The sequence below is a fragment of the Argopecten irradians genome, chromosome 5 (assembly GCF_041381155.1).
Source record: "Argopecten irradians isolate NY chromosome 5, Ai_NY, whole genome shotgun sequence".
Lineage (NCBI taxonomy): Eukaryota > Metazoa > Mollusca > Bivalvia > Pectinida > Pectinidae > Argopecten > Argopecten irradians.
This window is the reverse complement of record NC_091138.1, coordinates 27,662,816-27,684,945: the sequence shown is the minus strand read 5'-3', so window position 1 is coordinate 27,684,945 and position 22,130 is coordinate 27,662,816. Positions and strand designations below refer to the sequence as shown.

Here is a 22,130-nt window from a genome sequence, read left to right as displayed (position 1 = left end):
AACTATGCTCAAAGGCTTTATGTTTAACATGATATCAATGGTTAATATTTCAAAGCTGTTTTTTATATGTGTACCAATTATAACCGTATTCGTCTGACATTATATATATACATGTATAACATACTGTATTTCGCAAAAATCTTAAAAATCATTATTAAAATGTTTTATTATATGTCATACTATATTATGGATTATCAACAGCATTATCAATCTATTTAAGTTCAGTATTTAAATTTGAGCAAGTTTTATGTGTGCGTATGCTCAAGAAATAATGACGGATTTTGATATATTTACGTCTATTCAATCAAAATGTGTATGAAAACATTGCATTGTAGTTTGCTATAATGCTCACATTGAAAATGCATAGTAGTAAATTTTATATAACTGTAATTTACGAGATTACTTTATTAGGAATTAATCTCTCTTACATCTTCATAAAGATGCTCCACCAATGACAAATGTTTTTTTCAATGAAAAACAAAAGCAGATGAATTAGAATTTATCTTCAGTTACACAACATACTTATTTTATACCATTACCACCATCGAAATGTTTGAGCTTCTAATTTCACTTCAAGATAAAATATTAAAAATAATTAATTGCATCCCGAAAAAAGTTCAAGGCACTATATCCTATATGGTATGAAGTATTGATTTAGCATACACCAAAGGCAAAATAAATTATCTTATTAAATTTTTTGTGTTAATTAGACATATATACACGATTAAACACCAATTATTGCTCAATTTGGTGTAAATCCAACCCGAAACAAAAATAAAAAATTTGCATGTTTCAAAACAAATGTTTTAATAAGATATCGGTACAGTGATCTTTTAATGATTTGCATGTTAATAACTTAACTATATAAAAACGAATTGAAGAAAACAATTCACACAGAATACAAAAATATTTAATATTTTACCAAACAATTTACATGTAAAGATACCACATTAAAAACAAATATTTCACAAAATATCACACATCAGAAAAAAATATGCAATGAGCTTAGTACATTAATGTGAGGGTCTCCAGGAACATTTGCTGAAGTTTGGGATAATTAAATGTGGATATGATATGGACTTTAGTGACACTTCTGGTTTCTTTCCTCAATTTAAGAAATAATTTTGATCATAATTCAAATTAATACATTCTAGAGTACATAGCGTCAAAACGGGACAATGGAAAAATAATTCAAATAAGTACAATGTCGTTTTTGTTTATTAGGAACAACCTGTTCTATTGTCTATTAAAGTAATTATTTCAAGCGTAAATTCTGACGGATCTGCAGGTTTTTATACAGGCCTATGAGGGCTTTCGTCTAAAAAAACAATAGAAAATCACCAGATCCGTCTTTAATTAAAACAAAATGAACGACTAGGTCCAAGAAGTCAAACTGTATAAACGAAAACGACCCATGTTATATGCTTTTGAAAATATTTCAAAGTAAAATTAGAGTCAAAGAGCTCCAACCTGAATATCTTTTTAATAACAGATATACCATATATGACTTTGAGTACTAAAAGGAACCTCCGTGCTGCTATAACTCTACACTATGCCAATTCACCTCGGCCCGACATATGATCACCAACCCTCTACTTTTGGGTAGCGGGTTCGAATTCCATGTGAGGCAATTCCAAGGCACTGATCGCCTTCGGTGGTTTTTCTCCTGATACTCCGGCTTTCGTACATCTAAATGTGACGTGTTCTTTAATGACTTAGTATGTAGGGCGTTTAACTAAACAAACCCAATCAAACCATCTTAAGTCAAAGATTCAGAGTTCATTTTCTTAGAGTTACTTCTCTTGACTCGTCTGATGTCACTATTGTTATGGACAAAACATTGTAATAACATCTTTTACATGACACATTTGTTTACGCTCTTTTGAGACATCCAAATCAAGAAGGAGAGAAAACTTTCGATTACGATTCGCCCTCTCAACGGATGCATTACATTATCAGATATATGTTCAGTATTGGTTTTAAGTACGTACGTTATTTACATTAACTCTTTTTGTAGATTTTGATCGTTTTTGTCAATATTGTCACACCTATCGTTATTGTTTTAATCCTCCACTTTTAGTGAAAATCTGCAACAATATCTCGTATAGCGTAATTGTAAAAATCCATACATATATATTTGGCACCAACAAAGTTACATTCCGCCGTTATTCAAATATTGTAATATGGGTCAATATGTAATACTCTCGTAATGAATACCCTCATCATCTCGAAACAAGTATTAATTATCTTGTTTTCACATAGTTATGATAATATTTCCTTGAAAGTCATGGTTGTTCACTTGGTGGCTGGTAGACAGCTTCGTCAGAGTTACTATCATAGTCCATATTTATGTATTTGGTATCAGCTATTTTTCCGTCTGTTGAGCTCCACTTGAAGTTGTTAGTCTTCTCTTCAGGAGAGTGAAATGGCGGGCCCCCGCCGTAGTTCCCTAGGTTTGCTCTTGTTGCAAACTGTTTGGATTTGGTTCCATTTGCCAAAGATTTTTTAGGAGTCATCGCCTTGTTCTTCAAATAGCGTCTAAATTAAGAAATTATTGTGGAATGTTAGATTGTGTTTGAAATGTATCATTCCATAAATACAGATGTATGTACTCCAGCTTATACGGTCCAGCATTAGGTGAAAAAGAGTTTACCGTATTTGACTCTATGAATGACCCTGTCCTTATAAACACCCCTCCTTATTTTTGAGGATTGAATTCAACTAACCATAGAATAAGGTTGCCTAAAACTATTCAACTATTTAGATTTTTCTATCTAATTCATTCTTACAAATTGATTAATAAATTGCTCTGTGCAACAATTTTGGTCCGATTAAACATCTCTTCATTTTGCTTATGTTTAAACACCTCGGGTGCCTATTGGGTAGAATACGGTAGTGCGGTAGTACAAGCTAGAACGTCAATATCATGTTATAACATGTATAAGCAAAAGTGTGAACAATTTATTTTCAGTTGATTCCACACCCTTAACGTTCAAAAGAAGCGTCGATGATGAAGTGGTTTAGACATCCTGACCACAATGTCTAACCTAGTACGTCTTCAGAATTACACTAGATATTTATCAGACATTACAGATAGATAAACTTAATCAAAATGAAGACCTCACCTGTACGTGACGCCGATAAGAACACTGACAATGATAAAGATAGCGAGGAAGGTCACTCCACCGACTACCGACCCCACAACGACCGTCCAGGTCTGGGGACCAATGGAATCAGCGGCTGAAATAAGAAACATAAAAATAGGTATTGTGAAGATAATAAAATAGGACTGTAAACAGACTTTCTTTCGCGTGCGAATATTTTCGCAAATTTCGCAATCAAAGTAAATTCGCGAATTAAAGTCTACATCATTTATCATGTTGGTTTGAAGTGGAAATCGCGAAATTTTATCAACCGCGAAAGAAAGTTGGTTTACAGTATCACGTGTGACACCCCATATAAAGGCGTCTTTGAAAATGTGTAGTACTGTAATATATATTTCATAATCACCTGATGGACGCAACATTTTCAAACTTATTTCCAGAGTTGTATTTCTGCTTGCTATCTACCAACAACAGACGTGAAGTAAAGATCATTTTGTCGTTTTTTTTGTTATCGTCTGATACATATAATAATGGTGGTATAGCTATGCTCCCGATACAGAAAACTCGGAAAATACTGAAACTCTTCTCTAACGCTCGTGTTAAAATGTAGCAATTGACTCAGAGGTATAATATCGTTTACTTATAATCAATCAAGTCAAGTTTTGATATCATTTGATAATTCTACAAGAATCTTGCTAATTGTTAAGATAGCGTCTTATACGAAATAGGCTTTTGTTACACATGTATATTTTACAATGATGATTTGGCGATTTGCATGGTTGTGTGCCTGTTCATTTAAACTATCCAACAACATCTTTCGTTATGAACGAACATCCAAACGGTAATTAGTATCTCAAATATTCAGGATATATGCTGGCACTTATAAAAGGCTAGATACTATTTGAGATTCGCAATTTAATTACCCACGATTTCGATATTTTTGATTCCTCTAGATGGTGTTTTCAAAAAGCACTTAGCCTTGTGAAGCGCGCTAACGTCTGTGTTTTCAAATGTCACCATTAAAGCATTTTTGTTTATATTTCTTAAAAAAAAATTAAAAAAAATATATAATAGATAAGAAACTATGATGGTCACTGTTGTTATTGTGTACTTTCACAAGCTCTGCACATTCGTGTAATATTTTTTTACCACAATAGAACATTTACCTTGGCGGAACTGACATTTATCCCCCGTATATTTGAGGTGACACTGACATCCAATACTCTGGTCGATATCCCAAACACACGTGCCACCATTCAAACAATAAGCAGTGTTACAGCGATCTAAAATGACAAGTTTTCAAATATAAACTAGCACCAACATCGATTCTCATTATATATTTGCGTTATTTTGATATCACTTCAAATATCTTTTAGTTTGCTTTTGTTATTTTTTCATTGAAATGAAATGTTTACTTACGTTGACAGATATATCCATCACCAATGTAACCAACACGACACGTGCATGTGGCATTGGTACCTATCATCTGACACTGGGCATGCTCAGAACAGTTGTGGATGAGATTGTGACAAAGGGCTAAAGAAACATAAATGTGAAATAACTTTAATCAGATAAATAATATTCATATTCGACGCACTGAAAACTAACGTTAATAAAGTGATAAATTGATAAATTTTCATGATACGCAAATGTATTTTAATGATACCATATAAACGACACTATTTTAAACACGTTTTGCAGAAATGAAGTAGTCCTACGTAGAAACCTACACCAACAACTATCACTGGTCGTGGCGCCCCCTGTCCTGGTAGTAGTGCCCGGTACACACTCCGTACAATTTGTCTGATACGGCTCTGCTTGGTACGTTCCCGGGGGACACAATGCACACTCCCTATTGACTTCGGAATAATATTGTCCACTTGTGCAGTTAGCTGAAAATACCAACATCAAAGAAAGCTAACATGTAGCTGTTTATGTATGGGGAGGAGACTGAGATGAAAATATTCGGATAAAAAGTCTTCAGAACGACATATCGGTTTTATAACAGAAAAATATCTCAAATCGGATTAATATGAGTCTAAGATTTATGGTGTTTTCTGATTACTTACGAACGCATTGGTTGACGTCCGTGGCTGCATTGGAATGCGTTGTCCAGTTATCAGAGCAGTTCTGACACCATTGACCACTCTGTCTGTAGGTACCATGGGGACACGGTGCACAAGTACCGTTATCTTCATGGTAACCTGGGATACAGGCCACTAAAACACAGGTAGATATAGACAAGTCGTGTGTACTATACATATATACGTTTATCTTAAGTAATATGTGTCGTATTGTTCATACTCACGAATCAAGATGAGCTTTTAATATGTTATTCATTACAACAAGTTACCAACATGTTGAGATTTACAGTACCTTCAATGCATGAATTTGATTTTACAAGTACAAATAAGGGCTGAAAATGATTTTTGACACTACTGCCAAAAATCATTATATTTACACCTATAGTGAAGTAAAATGAGTATATACGGTCAGACCAAATTCTAGTCTACAATTCAAATTCACATTCTTACAGTGTTATTAGTAATTGCTAAGTGATTTCTGCAGTTATGTTAAAACAACAATTTTACAGTACATATTTCTGTGTTGTAACTAACGTTTATAAGACATATGAAGCGATTTGAATGGTTTCTACAGCTTAATTCATCAAACTTATGGTTTTCAAAAGATTAATGAAGAACAAATAGAATGTCGAAAATTTTCGCCCAGTTACGGCACATATAACTTTTAAGTAAGGTTATCCATACCATTAACGCCCTTACAATCATATGCTATTGCTAAACCATCAAGCTTTCATTGACGACTACATGATAACAGGAAATCGTTTTAAAGAAAAAAATCTTTTATATCAACTCTCAATTTCTCCTTACATCGACATTGGGTTGTGGAGGTCGCTCCTTCTGTGAATGTCGTGTAGTTATCCGGACATTTCTGACACGAATCCTGCCACTTCCGGTCCTGATACTGGCCGCGAGGGCAAGGCCGGCATGTGTTTTCAATAGAATCACGGTACTCACCCGGGACGGTACAGTTGGCTGAACAACGAAAATTAACATAAATGTAAAACAACAAGTCACGATAGTTAGACTGAACAAAGATAAATACTATAGTCCCATTCATATCAAACATACTCCCAGAGCAGAACAGAGTTTATGATAGTCATATATTTTTTTAATTTATTCAAGTCTGAGAACATTTTTATATCTGTTCAACTGTATGACGTAAGGATGGCAGATCCAACGGGCTTTAATTATATGCAAGAGCTAATAAGCTATTAGGTAATGGGTAAGGGTGAAACATCTACCCGTCAAAGAAAAAATGCTAAAACAGATTTCCCTGAGGATGTTGACAAGACTTTCTAAGTATTCATATGTAACGGAACAGGACTGACGCTGTGACCAATAATTATGTGGATGCAGATATACATACTTATGTGGATGCAGATATACATACTACTTCCGGTACTGATTTGTCCGCTGAGGACGCTTACCCATAGTCAAGAAGAGGATACTGTTACTGAATTGTCCTCTGAAGACACTTATCCATAGAACAGTAGAGGATACTGTTTCTGATTTGTCCTCTGAGGACACTTACCCATAAAACAGAAGAGGATACTGTTACTGATTTGTCCTATGGCTGTTATTGTTCCTATAGGACATGGTTGACACTGGGCCTGTGTAGGATCAGTATTGTCTCTGTAGAACCCTCGGTCACACATCTCACACTGACCACTGGAGGTGTTGTATTCAAACCCACCAGCACATGCCACTGCCAATCATAAAAAAAACATCAGGCATTCAGCAATTTTACACACAAACGCTGCATCGGAAGTTAATATCTATTTGTCTTTCCACGATCCAGGTCGTATGATAGTATTCATCAGTCAAGATATTCCGAATAGCCAGTAAGTTCAATAGCAATCCATATTTATAATTTATTAGAGCAGAAGGTAGGCAAAATCCTTGTGACCAAGACAACATTACGTCTCTATAGATATATGAGAAATTCGTTACTAGCATGAATACAATTCACAGTGAACAGTAATCAACAACTGCAAACTAAATTTTAACAAATCACTTACTAATACAGTCAGAGACGAGAGCTGCCCCCAGTTTGTAAGTGGTGGTTTGTGATGGACAAGAAAGACAATCGTCCTGCCAAGGGTCAGACTGGTATTGGCCATATGGACACAATTCACATGTATTTTCATTTAGAAATGTACCAGGATCACATGCACCTAGAAGAACAAAACATAAAGAAAATGGTATAGAAACTTTTTATATCGTAAGCATTTTTAGAACGTGAATCTTAGGTAAAAGATATTTCTCCACAGTGGTGTTTTCTCAATTTCTGACATGCATATAGCCGTAATAGCGTTAGGCTAAAGATCTAAAGGTCCCTGCTTTGTTCGAACATCAAACAAGGTGACGGTATATGTAGTGAAAAGATGGGGAGACTGGGTTTCGGCAGTAACCATCGTGTTATTAATTTAAATATAATGTGAGGAGCCTTCGGGGCCCCAACCCCGGGGGTCCTATTGCTTGGAATATTAAAAAAATATTTTTAAAGATAAAAAATCGTTGGACTGAAGATCTAAAGGTCCCTGGTTCGAACCCTGGATGGGATAATGGTGATAATCTCCGTCGGTCTGTCTTTTTGGATATTAGTTTCTAGAGAAAAAATCTTGAGAAAGGATAAATTTTAACAACAATCAATGCAAACCCCAACCCCGGGTATTTGCTGGGAACATTAAAAGATAATTTTTAAAGAAAACAAAGGCGTTAGACTGAAGATCTAAAGGTCCCTGGTTGGATATACAAATGTATTGCTCTGAAAGTACTCAAAGCTCAGTTGGGAGAGCGTTAGACTAATGAAAAGTATCTCATGAACTTGGCGTTTTCCTTACGTAAAAGATATTTCCCTACACATATGAAACAACATCATTTTTATATTTTGGATATATTGCTCTGACAGTACTCAAAGCAAATCAATTTTCCAAAATATCGAGATAGAGCAGAGAGTTGGCTCACTTTCTCAATAGCATACACAGATTATTTGCTGCAGTACCTTTTGCAATATTCTGGTTTCCAGATGATTTGCAAAATATTTGACGGATACTATTTTTGAAACTTTTAAATATACAATTGCAGGTTATTAGATACTATTTTTGAAACTTTTAAATATACAATTGCAGGTTTTTAGATAACACAGACTGGGATTAAATTTGGGGTCAAAAAGTCAACTGTAATGGTCACTGTATTCTAAAATAGATCATTCTAGAAAACCATTGTCAGAACAGAATCCTGACAGCTTCATTTCGTCAGTACTTTCTCCATCGAATTGCATAATTGTTTTTCATTTCTAAAACTAAAAATCTAGACAAATCAATTCTGTGTATCATCGATATAGAGTGGTGTTACCTCTATCAGTACTGGTTGTAGCCGAAATAGCTCAGTTGGGAGAGCGTTAGACTGAAGATCTAAAGGTCCCTGGTTCGATCCCGGGTTTCGGCAGTAACTATCTTTTTTATTTGAAGATCTAAAGGTCCCTGGTTCGATCTCGGGTTTCGGCAGTAACTTTTATTATTTTGATTTTTGCAACTGAAGAATTTTTAATTGCATTTCAAGCATTTTCTTTTAATTGGACTAAACGAAAGTAAATTAATTACATTTGAAGCTTTTGCTATATTTGACTGTCATGTATGCCTTTACTACGTTTTAATCACATCCATTGTTTACATCATCGGTTAAGAGTTTGGTTAACTCGATTTTAAATATTAGCATGTAAACTAAACATTAACTGGTCAATCAATAAATGACGTTGTTGACTAATGAAAAGTATCTCATGAACTTGGCGTTTTCCTTATGTAAAAGATATTTCCCTACACATATGAAACAACATCATTTTTATATTTTGGATATATTGCTCTGACAGTACTCAAAGCAAATCAATTTTCCAAAATATCGAGATAGAGCAGAGAGTTGGCTCACTTTCTCAATAGCATATAGCCGAAATAGCTCAGTTGGGAGAGCGTTAGACTGAAGATCTAAAGGTCCCTGGTTCGATCCCGGGTTTCGGCAGTAAACATCTTTTTATTTGAAGACTATTTTTTAATAGCAATGCAATATATTGTTCTATCTGAACAACCTAACAGCTAATAACGTCAAGTAAGTAACTGCTTATTTTGACTGATATTTTCTTTCCTTTTTAACTTAGAACAAATCAATTCTCTGTGTTATTGATATACGACGATTTCTAATGCCTCATAGCCGAATATATCAGTTGGAGAGAGAGTTAGAATGATAATATAAATGCCTCTGATTCAATTCCGGGTTTCGACAGCCACCACTATATTTTTTATTTCCCTGTCGCTACACCCTGGATGGGACTATGGTGTTAATCTCCGTCTGTCTGTCTTTCTGGATATAAGTTTCCAGAGAAAACCTTGAGAAAGGATATATGGATTTTGATAAAACTGCATACAGTGGTAGCTGATGTGGTAGCTGATGTGGTAGCACAAGTGATAATTAATTTCGCGTCAAAAATGTCAACTAAAGAGATCACTCTTACTAAAAAAACACAGATGATGTAATGAAAAACGTTATGCATTTTGTGCAAACAACAATCAATGCAAAGTTATAAAGTAACACAAGCTGGGATTGAATTTGTGGTCAAAAGGTCAATTAAAAGGTCACTGTTTCTACACAGATTATTTGCTGCAGTACCTTTTGCAATATTCTGGTTTCCAGATGATGATTTGCAAAATATTTGACGAATACTGTTTTTGAAACTTTTAAATATACAATTGCAGGTTATCAGATAACACAGACTGGGATTATATTTGGGGTCAAAAAGACAACTGTAATGGTCACTGTATTCTAAAATAGATCATTCTAGATGACCATTGTCAGAACAGAATCCTGACAGCTTCATTTCGTCAGTACTTTCTCCATCGAATTGCATAATTGTTTTTCATTTCTAAAACTAAAAATCTAGACAAATAAATTATGTGTATCATTGATATAGAGTGTTGTTACCTCTATCAGTAATGTGTTGTAGCCGAAATAGCTCAGTTGGGAGAGCGTTAGACTGAAGATCTAAAGGTCCCTGGTTCGATCCCGGGTTTCGGCATTAACTATCTTTTTTATTTGAAGATCTAAAGGCCCCTGGTTCGATCTCGGGTTTCCGCAGTAACTTTTATTGTTTTGATTTTTGCAATTGAAGAAGTTTTAAGTGCATTTCAAGGATTTTCTTTAAATTGTACTACACGAAAGTAAAATGGATTAAATTTGAAGCTTTTGCTATATTTGACTGTTATGTCTACGTTTTAATCACATCCACTTGTTTACATCATCGGTTAAGAGTTTGGTTAACTCGATTTTAAATATTAGCATGTAAACTAAACATTAACTGGTCAATCAATAAATGACGTTGTTGACTAATGAAAAGTATCTCATGAACTTGGCGTTTTCCTTATATAAAAGATATTTCCCTACACATATGAAACAACATCATTTTTATATTTTGGATATATTGCTCTGACAGTACTCAAAGCAAATCAATTTTCCAAAATATCGAGATAGAGCAGAGAGTTGTCTCACTTTTTCAATAGCATACACAGATTATTTGCTGCAGTACCTTTTGCAATATTCTGGTTTCCAGATGATGATTTACAAAATATTTGACGGATACTATTTTTGAAACTTTTAAATATACAATTGCAGGTTATTAGATACTATTTTTGAAACTTTTAAATATACAATTGCAGGTTTTTAGATAACACAGACTGGGATTAAATTTGGGGTCAAAAAGTCAACTGTAATGGTCACTGTATTCAAAAATAGATCATTCTAGAAAACCATTGTCAGAATCCTGACAGCTTCATTTCGTCAGTACTTTCTCCATCTAATTGCATAATTGTTTTTCATTTCTAAAACTAAAAATCTAGACAAATCAATTCTGTGTATCATCGATATAGAGTGGTGTTACCTCTATCAGTACTGTGTTGTAGCCGAAATAGCTCAGTTGGGAGAGCGTTAGACTGAAGATCTAAAGGTCCCTGGTTCGATCCCGGGTTTCGGCAGTGAACATCTTTTTATTTGAAGACTATTTTTTAATAGCAATGCAATATATTGTTCTATCTGAACAACCTAACAGCTAATAACGTCAAGTAAGTAACTGCTTATTTTGACTGATATTTTCTTTCCTTTTCTAACTTAGAACAAATCAATTCTCTGTGTTATTGATATACGACGATTTCTAATGCCTCATAGCCGAATATATCAGTTGGAGAGAGCGTTAGAATGATAATATAAATGCCTCTGATTCAATTCCGGGTTTCGACAGCCACCACTATATTTTTTTATTTCCCTGTCGCTACACCCTGGATGGGACTATGGTGTTAATCTCCGTCTGTCTGTCTTTCTGGATATTAGTTTCCAGAGAAAACCTTGAGAAAGGATATATGGATTTTGATAAAACTGCATACAGTGGTAGCTGATGTGGTAGCTGATGTGGTAGCACAAGTGATAATTAATTTCGCGTCAAAAATGTCAACTAAAGAGATCACTCTTACTTAAAAAACACAAATTCGGCTAAATTTTAGATTGTAGATGATGTAATGAAAAACGTTATGCATTTTGTGCAAACAACAATCAATGCAAAGTTATAAAGTAACACAAGCTGGGATTGAATTTGTGGTCAAAAGGTCAATTAAAAGGTCACTGTTTCTACATAGATTATTTGCTGCAGTACCTTTTGCAATATTCTGGTTTCCAGATGATGATTTGCAAAATATTTGACGAATACTATTTTTGAAACTTTTAAATATACAATTGCAGGTTTTTAGATAACACAGACTGGGATTATATTTGGGGTCAAAAAGACAACTGTAATGGTCACTGTATTCTAAAATAGATCATTCTAGAAAACCATTGTCAGAATCCTGACAGCTTCATTTCGTCAGTACTTTCTCCATCGAATTGCATAATTGTTTTTCATTTCTAAAACTAAAAATCTAGACAAATCAATTCTGTGTATCATCGATATAGAGTGGTGTTACCTCTATCAGTATTGTGTTGTAGCCGAAATAGCTCAGTTGGGAGAGCGTTAGACTGAAGATCTAAAGGTCCCTGGTTCGATCCCGGGTTTCGGCATTAACTATCTTTTTTATTTGAAGATCTAAAGGCCCCTGGTTCGATCTCGGGTTTCGGCAGTAACTTTTATTATTTTGATTTTTGCAACTGAAGAATTTTTAATTGCATTTCAAGCATTTTCTTTTAATTGGACTAAACGAAAGTAAATTAATTACATTTGAAGCTTTTGCTATATTTGACTGTCATGTATGCCTTTACTACGTTTTAATCACATCCATTGTTTACATCATCGGTTAAGAGTTTGGTTAACTCGATTTTAAATATTAGCATGTAAACTAAACATTAACTGGTCAATCAATAAATGACGTTGTTGACTAATGAAAAGTATCTCATGAACTTGGCGTTTTCCTTATGTAAAAGATATTTCCCTACACATATGAAACAACATCATTTTTATATTTTGGATATATTGCTCTGACAGTACTCAAAGCAAATCAATTTTCCAAAATATCGAGATAGAGCAGAGAGTTGGCTCACTTTCTCAATAGCATATAGCCGAAATAGCTCAGTTGGGAGAGCGTTAGACTGAAGATCTAAAGGTCCCTGGTTCGATCCCGGGTTTCGGCAGTAAACATCTTTTTATTTGAAGACTATTTTTTAATAGCAATGCAATATATTGTTCTATCTGAACAACCTAACAGCTAATAACGTCAAGTAAGTAACTGCTTATTTTGACTGATATTTTCTTTCCTTTTCTAACTTAGAACAAATCAATTCTCTGTGTTATTGATATACGACGATTTCTAATGCCTCATAGCCGAATATATCAGTTGGAGAGAGCGTTAGAATGATAATATAAATGCCTCTGATTCAATTCCGGGTTTCGACAGCCACCACTATATTTTTTATTTCCCTGTCGCTACACCCTGGATGGGACTATGGTGTTAATCTCCGTCTGTCTGTCTTTCTGGATATTAGTTTCCAGAGAAAACCTTGAGAAAGGATATATGGATTTTGATAAAACTGCATACAGTGGTAGCTGATGTGGTAGCTGATGTGGTAGCACAAGTGATAATTAATTTCGCGTCAAAAATGTCAACTAAAGAGATCACTCTTACTTAAAAAACACAAATTCGGCTAAATTTTAGATTGTAGATGATGTAATGAAAAACGTTATGCATTTTGTGCAAACAACAATCAATGCAAAGTTATAAAGTAACACAAGCTGGGATTGAATTTGTGGTCAAAAGGTCAATTAAAAGGTCACTGTTTCTACATAGATTATTTGCTGCAGTACCTTTTGCAATATTCTGGTTTCCAGATGATGATTTGCAAAATATTTGACGAATACTATTTTTGAAACTTTTAAATATACAATTGCAGGTTTTTAGATAACACAGACTGGGATTATATTTGGGGTCAAAAAGACAACTGTAATGGTCACTGTATTCTAAAATAGATCATTCTAGAAAACCATTGTCAGAATCCTGACAGCTTCATTTCGTCAGTACTTTCTCCATCGAATTGCATAATTGTTTTTCATTTCTAAAACTAAAAATCTAGACAAATCAATTCTGTGTATCATCGATATAGAGTGGTGTTACCTCTATCAGTACTGCGTTGTAGCCGAAATAGCTCAGTTGGGAGAGCGTTAGACTGAAGATCTAAAGGTCCCTGGTTCGATCCCGGGTTTCGGCAGTAACTATCTTTTTATTTGAAGATCTAAAGGTCCCTGGTTCGATCTCGGGTTTCGGCAGTAACTTTTATTATTTTGATTTTTGCAACTGAAGAATTTTTAATTGCATTTCAAGCATTTTCTTTTAATTGGACTAAACGAAAGTAAATTAATTACATTTGAAGCTTTTGCTATATTTGACTGTCATGTATGCCTTTACTACGTTTTAATCACATCCATTGTTTACATCATCGGTTAAGAGTTTGGTTAACTCGATTTTAAATATTAGCATGTAAACTAAACATTAACTGGTCAATCAATAAATGACGTTGTTGACAAATGAAAAGTATCTCATGAACTTGGCGTTTTCCTTATGGAAAAGATATTTCCCTACACATATGAAACAACATCATTTTTATATTTTGGATATATTGCTCTGACAGTACTCAAAGCAAATCAATTTTCCAAAATATCGAGATAGAGCAGAGAGTTGGCTCACTTTCTCAATAGCATATAGCCGAAATAGCTCAGTTGGGAGAGCGTTAGACTGAAGATCTAAAGGTCCCTGGTTCGATCCCGGGTTTCGGCAGTAAACATCTTTTTATTTGAAGACTATTTTTTAATAGCAATGCAATATATTGTTCTATCTGAACAACCTAACAGCTAATAACGTCAAGTAAGTAACTGCTTATTTTGACTGATATTTTCTTTCCTTTTCTAACTTAGAACAAATCAATTCTCTGTGTTATTGATATACGACGATTTCTAATGCCTCATAGCCGAATATATCAGTTGGAGAGAGCGTTAGAATGATAATATAAATGCCTCTGATTCAATTCCGGGTTTCGACAGCCACCACTATATTTTTTATTTCCCTGTCGCCACACCCTGATGGGACTATGGTGTTAATCTCCGTCTGTCTGTCTTTCTGGATATTAGTTTCCAGAGAAAACCTTGAGAAAGGATATATGGATTTTGATAAAACTGCATACAGTGGTAGCTGATGTGGTAGCTGATGTGGTAGCACAAGTGATAATTAATTTCGCGTCAAAAATGTCAACTAAAGAGATCACTCTTACTAAAAAAAAACACAAATTCGGCTAAATTTTAGATTGTAGATGATGTAATGAAAAACGTTATGCATTTTGTGCAAACAACAATCAATGCAAAGTTATAAAGTAACACAAGCTGGGATTGAATTTGTGGTCAAAAGGTCAATTAAAAGGTCACTGTTTCTACATAGATTATTTGCTGCAGTACCTTTTGCAATATTCTGGTTTCCAGATGATGATTTGCAAAATATTTGACGAATACTATTTTTGAAACTTTTAAATATACAATTGCAGGTTTTTAGATAACACAGACTGGGATTATATTTGGGGTCAAAAAGACAACTGTAATGGTCACTGTATTCTAAAATAGATCATTCTAGATGACCATTGTCAGAACAGAATCCTGACAGCTTCATTTCGTCAGTACTTTCTCCATCGAATTGCATAATTGTTTTTCATTTCTAAAACTAAAAATCTAGACAAATCAATTCTGTGTATCATCGATATAGAGTGGTGTTACCTCTATCAGTACTGCGTTGTAGCCGAAATAGCTCAGTTGGGAGAGCGTTAGACTGAAGATCTAAAGGTCCCTGGTTCGATCCCGGGTTTCGGCATTAACTATCTTTTTTATTTGAAGATCTAAAGGCCCCTGGTTCGATCTCGGGTTTCCGCAGTAACTTTTATTGTTTTGATTTTTGCAATTGAAGAAGTTTTAAGTGCATTTCAAGGATTTTCTTTAAATTGTACTACACGAAAGTAAATTAATTACATTTGAAGCTTTTGCTATATTTGACTGTCATGTATGCCTTTACTACGTTTTAATCACATCCATTGTTTACATCATCGGTTAAGAGTTTGGTTAACTCGATTTTAAATATTAGCATGTAAACTAAACATTAACTGGTCAATCAATAAATGACGTTGTTGACTAATGAAAAGTATCTCATGAACTTGGCGTTTTCCTTATGTAAAAGATATTTCCCTACACATATGAAACAACATCATTTTTATATTTTGGATATATTGCTCTGACAGTACTCAAAGCAAATCAATTTTCCAAAATATCGAGATAGAGCAGAGAGTTGGCTCACTTTCTCAATAGCATATAGCCGAAATAGCTCAGTTGGGAGAGCGTTAGACTGAAGATCTAAAGGTCCCTGGTTCGATCCCGGGTTTCGGCAGTAAACATCTTTTTATTTGAAGACTATTTTTTAATAGCAATGCAATATATTGTTCTATCTGAACAACCTAACAGCTAATAACGTCAAGTAAGTAACTGCTTATTTTGACTGATATTTTCTTTCCTTTTCTAACTTAGAACAAATCAATTCTCTGTGTTATTGATATACGACGATTTCTAATGCCTCATAGCCGAATATATCAGTTGGAGAGAGCGTTAGAATGATAATATAAATGCCTCTGATTCAATTCCGGGTTTCGACAGCCACCACTATGTTTTTTATTTCCCTGTCGCCACACCCTGATGGGACTATGGTGTTAATCTCCGTCTGTCTGTCTTTCTGGATATTAGTTTCCAGAGAAAACCTTGAGAAAGGATATATGGATTTTGATAAAACTGCATACAGTGGTAGCTGATGTGGTAGCTGATGTGGTAGCACAAGTGATAATTAATTTCGCGTCAAAAATGTCAACTAAAGAGATCACTCTTACTAAAAAAACACAAATTCGGCTAAATTTTAGATTGTAGATGATGTAATGAAAAACGTTATGCATTTTGTGCAAACAACAATCAATGCAAAGTTATAAAGTAACACAAGCTGGGATTGAATTTGTGGTCAAAAGGTCAATTAAAAGGTCACTGTTTCTACACAGATTATTTGCTGCAGTACCTTTTGCAATATTCTGGTTTCCAGATGATGATTTGCAAAATATTTGACGAATACTATTTTTGAAACTTTTAAATATACAATTGCAGGTTTTTAGATAACACAGACTGGGATTATATTTGGGGTCAAAAAGACAACTGTAATGGTCACTGTATTCTAAAATAGATCATTCTAGATGACCATTGTCAGAACAGAATCCTGACAGCTTCATTTCGTCAGTACTTTCTCCATCGAATTGCATAATTGTTTTTCATTTCTAAAACTAAAAATCTAGACAAATCAATTCTGTGTATCATCGATATAGAGTGGTGTTACCTCTATCAGTACTGCGTTGTAGCCGAAATAGCTCAGTTGGGAGAGCGTTAGACTGAAGATCTAAAGGTCCCTGGTTCGATCCCGGGTTTCGGCAGTAACTATCTTTTTATTTGAAGATCTAAAGGTCCCTGGTTCGATCTCGGGTTTCGGCAGTAACTTTTATTATTTTGATTTTTGCAACTGAAGAATTTTTAATTGCATTTCAAGCATTTTCTTTTAATTGGACTAAACGAAAGTAAATTAATTACATTTGAAGCTTTTGCTATATTTGACTGTCATGTATGCCTTTACTACGTTTTAATCACATCCATTGTTTACATCATCGGTTAAGAGTTTGGTTAACTCGATTTTAAATATTAGCATGTAAACTAAACATTAACTGGTCAATCAATAAATGACGTTGTTGACGGGTCTAATGAAAAGTATCTCATGAACTTGGCGTTTTCCTTATGTAAAAAGATATTTCCCTACACATATGAAACAACATCATTTTTATATTTTGGATATATTGCTCTGACAGTACTCAAAGCAAATCAATTTTCCAAAATATCGAGATAGAGCAGAGAGTTGGCTCACTTTCTCAATAGCATATAGCCGAAATAGCTCAGTTGGGAGAGAGTTAGACTGAAGATAGTTAAATGCACGACATGATTTTTAATAATTGTTAACCTCTTAAACTAAATATAGACTTTTCTTTAAAATGTTGTTAATACATACTAAAGCGACCTGAGTTACATGACATATATTGTTGTTACCTATATTACTAAAGCGACCTGATGTTACAACGACATTTGATATAGTGTTGTTACCTCTATATTAAAAGCGACCCTTTACACGACATGATAAGTGTTGTTACCTCATGATAAACTAAAGACCTGAGTTACACGATTTTTGTTACCTTAATTATACTAAAGCGACCTGAGATACACACGACTGTGATATATGTTGTTGTTACCTCTATATTACTAAAGCGACCTGAGTTAAAACGACATGATATAGTGTTGTTACCTCTATATTTACTAAAGCGACCTGAGTTAACACTGATATAGTGTTGTTACCTCTATATTCTAAAGCGACCTGAGTTTACACGACATGATATAGTGTTGTTTACCTATATATTACTAAAAGCGACCTGAGTTACACACGACATGATTTAGTGTTGTTAATCTCTAATGTTTAAAGCGAAACTGAGATATTTGATATATTGAATTATTTTGACTAAAAGAGTTTTAGACTGAGGATTTGCCTGGTACCTCTAATTATTCCCTGGTTTACACGACATGATATAGTGTTTTACCTCTATATTACTAAAGCGACCTGAGTTTACACGACATGATATAGTGTTGTTATACCTCTATATTACTAAAGCGACCTGAGTTACACGACATTTGATATAGTGTTTTTACCTCTAATATACTAAAGCGACCTGAGTTACACGACATGATATAGTGTTTTTCTACCTGGTATATTACTAAAGCGACCTGAGTTAAACATGATATAGTGTTGTATTCTATATATAAAATTTTAGCGACCTGAGTTACACGACATGAATTAGTGTTGTTACCTCTATATTTCTGAAGTCTTGCTTGTTACAGTTACATCACGATATGATATAGTTTTGTTACCTATTTTACTAAACCTGAACACGTGAGGGTTTTTGTATAATCAAAACATTGATATAGTGTTGTTACCTCTATATTACTAAAGCGACCTGAGTTACACGACATGAAATAGTGTTTTTTACCTTCTATATTACTAAAGATTAAATATTTACACGACATGATATAGTGTTGTTACCTCTATATTATAAAGCGACCTGAGTTACACGACATGAATATTTGTTGTTACTCTATATTACTAAAGCGACCTGAGTTAATACGACATGATATATGTTTAATGTTATTACTAAAGCTTCTAATTATTAATTTTGAAAGATATGTGACTTAAAGGACAACTGACCTATACACGACATGATTAAGTTGTTACCTTGGATATAAAATTACTAAAGCGACCTGAGTTATACGACATGATATATAAGTGTTGTTACCTCTAATTACTAAAGCGACCTTCTAGTTACTTTATATATTTTCGTTAAAGTCTCTACTTCGACATGATAAGTTTGTTACCTAAAATTATGCGAAATGTTATTTGTTTCACCTCTGTATTACTGTATATAACCTAGTTTACTGAACCTGATTAAAACGACATGGGATATAGTGTTGTTACATTAATATACTAAAGCGACAGAGTTACAAGGACATGATATTGTTTGTTTCACCTCTATATTACTAAAGCGACTGAGTTACACGACATGATATATTTGTTGTTACCTCTATATTAACTAAAGCGATGAGTTTTGTGACATGATATAGTGTTGTTTAAAGCGACCTGAGTTACACGACAATGATTACCTGGCAATTACTAAAGACTGACTGAGTTACAACATGATATAGTGTTGTTACCTCTATATTACTAAAGGTGCGACCTGAGTTACACAGTCATGAAATTTTTCAGCTGTTGTTTTCTTATTACAAAAGCGACCTGAATTTACACGACATGATTATAGTGTTGTTTTCCTAATATATTACTTAGATTCTTAAGCGACCTGAGTTACACGACATGATAAAGTTTGTTATCTCTATATTACTAAAGCGACCTGAGTTATGAACACCTTTTATAGTGTTGAACAGCCTATATTACTAAAGCGACCTGAGTTTTGACACGACATGACAAATATTTTTATTATAATTTTCTAAAGCGACCTGAGTTACACGACATGATATAGTGTTGTTAAGTTCTATATTACTCTAAAGCGACCTTGAGTTACACGACATGTATATAGTGTTTTACCTTTATTTTAAAGCGACCTGATTATCGATTGATATAGTGTTTGTTACCTCTATATTATAAAGACGAATTTTAGAATGTACATGAATTACACGACATGATATGTGTTTGTTACCTCTATATGTTATTGAGTCTATCCAAAAAACGACATGATTATAGGGTGTTGATTACCTCGATAATACTAAAGCGACCTGAGTTAACGACTATATTGGTAAATGTTTTACCTAATATTACTAAAGCATGTCTGATAAGTTTTACCTCTATATTACTAAAGCGTACCTGATTTACTCGACATGATATTGTGTTGTTACCTCTATATTACTAAAGCGACCTGAGTTACACGACATGAAATATTGGCACAGTTGTTACCTGACTAATGTTTTTGACTAAAACTTGACCTGAGTTAACTTGATATAGTGTTGTTACCTCTATATTGTTAAAGCGACCTGAGTTACACGACATTTTAGTGTATGTTACCTCTATTAATTACTAAAGCGACCTGATTAAACGACATGAATATGGATTGTTACTCTATATTACTAAAGCGACCTGAGTTACACAAGACATGATATAGTGTTGTTAATCTTTTTTACTTTAGATAACACAGACTGGGATTATATTGGGGTCAAAAAGTCAACTGTAATGGTCACTGTATTCTAAAATAGATCATTCTAGAAAACCATTGTCAGAATCCTGACAGCTTCATTTCGTCAGTACTTTCTCCATCTAATTGCAAAAAATAATTGTTTTTCATTTTTAAAACTAAAAATCTAGACAGATCAATTCTGTGTATCATCGATATAGAGTGGTGTTACCTCTATCAGTACTATGTTGTAGCCGAAATAGCTCAGTTGGGAGAGCGTTAGACTGAAGATCTAAAGGTCCCTGGTTCGATCCCGGGTTTCGGCATTAACTATCTTTTTTATTTGAAGATCTAAAGGCCCCTGGTTCGATCTCGGGTTTCCGCAGTAACTTTTATTATTTTGATTTTTGCAATTGAAGAAGTTTTAAGTTCATTTCAAGGATTTTCTTTAAATTGTACTACACGAAAGTAAATGGATTAAATTTGAAGCTTTTGCTATATTTGACTGTTATGTCTACGTTTTAATCACATCCACTCTTTACATCATCGGTTAAGAGTTTGGTTAACTCGATTTTAAATATTAGCATGTAAACTAAACATTAACTGGTCAATCAATAAATGACGTTGTTGACTAATGAAAAGTATCTCATGAACTTGGCGTTTTCCTTATGTAAAAGATATTTCCCTACACATATGAAACAACATCATTTTTATATTTTGGATATATTGCTCTGACAGTACTCAAAGCAAATCAATTTTCCAAAATATCGAGATAGAGCAGAGAGTTGGCTCACTTTCTCAATAGCATATAGCCGAAATAGCTCAGTTGGGAGAGCGTTAGACTGAAGATCTAAAGGTCCCTGGTTCGATCCCGGGTTTCGGCAGTAAACATCTTTTTATTTGAAGACTATTTTTTAATAGCAATGCAATATATTGTTCTATCTGAACAACCTAACAGCTAATAACGTCAAGTAAGTAACTGCTTATTTTGACTGATATTTTCTTTCCTTTTCTAACTTAGAACAAATCAATTCTCTGTGTTATTGATATACGACGATTTCTAATGCCTCATAGCCGAATATATCAGTTGGAGAGAGCGTTAGAATGATAATATAAATGCCTCTGATTCAATTCCGGGTTTCGACAGCCACCACTATATTTTTTATTTCCCTGTCGCCACACCCTGATGGGACTATGGTGTTAATCTCCGTCTGTCTGTCTTTCTGGATATTAGTTTCCAGAGAAAACCTTGAGAAAGGATATATGGATTTTGATAAAACTGCATACAGTGGTAGCTGATGTGGTAGCTGATGTGGTAGCACAAGTGATAATTAATTTCGCGTCAAAAATGTCAACTAAAGAGATCACTCTTACTAAAAAAACACAAATTCGGCTAAATTTTAGATTGTAGATGATGTAATGAAAAACGTTATGCATTTTGTGCAAACAACAATCAATGCAAAGTTATAAAGTAACACAAGCTGGGATTGAATTTGTGGTCAAAAGGTCAATTAAAAGGTCACTGTTTCTACACAGATTATTTGCTGCAGTACCTTTTGCAATATTCTGGTTTCCAGATGATGATTTGCAA

The 22,130-nt window shown here is 34.0% G+C and overlaps 1 protein-coding gene and 13 non-coding genes across 14 annotated transcripts in view; 13 read left to right on the top strand and 1 right to left on the bottom strand.

The window, feature by feature from the left end:
* Positions 1-822: 822 nt before the first annotated feature.
* Positions 823-22,130, bottom strand: part of LOC138323402 (uncharacterized) — a 75,250-nt gene continuing 53,942 nt past the window's right edge. The window contains exons 38-46 of the mRNA XM_069268001.1: positions 7,207-7,362; positions 6,720-6,893; positions 5,996-6,160; positions 5,174-5,323; positions 4,835-4,996; positions 4,524-4,640; positions 4,271-4,387; positions 3,126-3,240; positions 823-2,538 (exon numbers count right to left, since the gene is read on the bottom strand). Coding sequence (XP_069124102.1) covers positions 2,286-2,538; positions 3,126-3,240; positions 4,271-4,387; positions 4,524-4,640; positions 4,835-4,996; positions 5,174-5,323; positions 5,996-6,160; positions 6,720-6,893; positions 7,207-7,362 — 1,409 coding nt within the window. The 3' untranslated portion in view covers positions 823-2,285. The remainder of the gene's footprint in view (positions 2,539-3,125; positions 3,241-4,270; positions 4,388-4,523; positions 4,641-4,834; positions 4,997-5,173; positions 5,324-5,995; positions 6,161-6,719; positions 6,894-7,206; positions 7,363-22,130) is intronic.
* On the top strand, positions 8,566-8,638 carry Trnaf-gaa (transfer RNA phenylalanine (anticodon GAA)). The gene has a single exon. It is a non-coding gene; the product is annotated as a tRNA-Phe (tRNA).
* Positions 9,133-9,205, top strand: Trnaf-gaa (transfer RNA phenylalanine (anticodon GAA)). The gene has a single exon. It is a non-coding gene; the product is annotated as a tRNA-Phe (tRNA).
* On the top strand, positions 10,184-10,256 carry Trnaf-gaa (transfer RNA phenylalanine (anticodon GAA)). The gene has a single exon. It is a non-coding gene; the product is annotated as a tRNA-Phe (tRNA).
* Positions 11,136-11,208, top strand: Trnaf-gaa (transfer RNA phenylalanine (anticodon GAA)). Its single transcript has one exon. It is a non-coding gene; the product is annotated as a tRNA-Phe (tRNA).
* Trnaf-gaa (transfer RNA phenylalanine (anticodon GAA)) lies at positions 12,208-12,280 on the top strand. Its single transcript has one exon. It is a non-coding gene; the product is annotated as a tRNA-Phe (tRNA).
* Trnaf-gaa (transfer RNA phenylalanine (anticodon GAA)) lies at positions 12,775-12,847 on the top strand. Its single transcript has one exon. It is a non-coding gene; the product is annotated as a tRNA-Phe (tRNA).
* On the top strand, positions 13,846-13,918 carry Trnaf-gaa (transfer RNA phenylalanine (anticodon GAA)). The gene has a single exon. It is a non-coding gene; the product is annotated as a tRNA-Phe (tRNA).
* On the top strand, positions 14,412-14,484 carry Trnaf-gaa (transfer RNA phenylalanine (anticodon GAA)). Its single transcript has one exon. It is a non-coding gene; the product is annotated as a tRNA-Phe (tRNA).
* Positions 15,489-15,561, top strand: Trnaf-gaa (transfer RNA phenylalanine (anticodon GAA)). The gene has a single exon. It is a non-coding gene; the product is annotated as a tRNA-Phe (tRNA).
* Trnaf-gaa (transfer RNA phenylalanine (anticodon GAA)) lies at positions 16,056-16,128 on the top strand. The gene has a single exon. It is a non-coding gene; the product is annotated as a tRNA-Phe (tRNA).
* Positions 17,131-17,203, top strand: Trnaf-gaa (transfer RNA phenylalanine (anticodon GAA)). Its single transcript has one exon. It is a non-coding gene; the product is annotated as a tRNA-Phe (tRNA).
* On the top strand, positions 20,793-20,865 carry Trnaf-gaa (transfer RNA phenylalanine (anticodon GAA)). Its single transcript has one exon. It is a non-coding gene; the product is annotated as a tRNA-Phe (tRNA).
* On the top strand, positions 21,351-21,423 carry Trnaf-gaa (transfer RNA phenylalanine (anticodon GAA)). Its single transcript has one exon. It is a non-coding gene; the product is annotated as a tRNA-Phe (tRNA).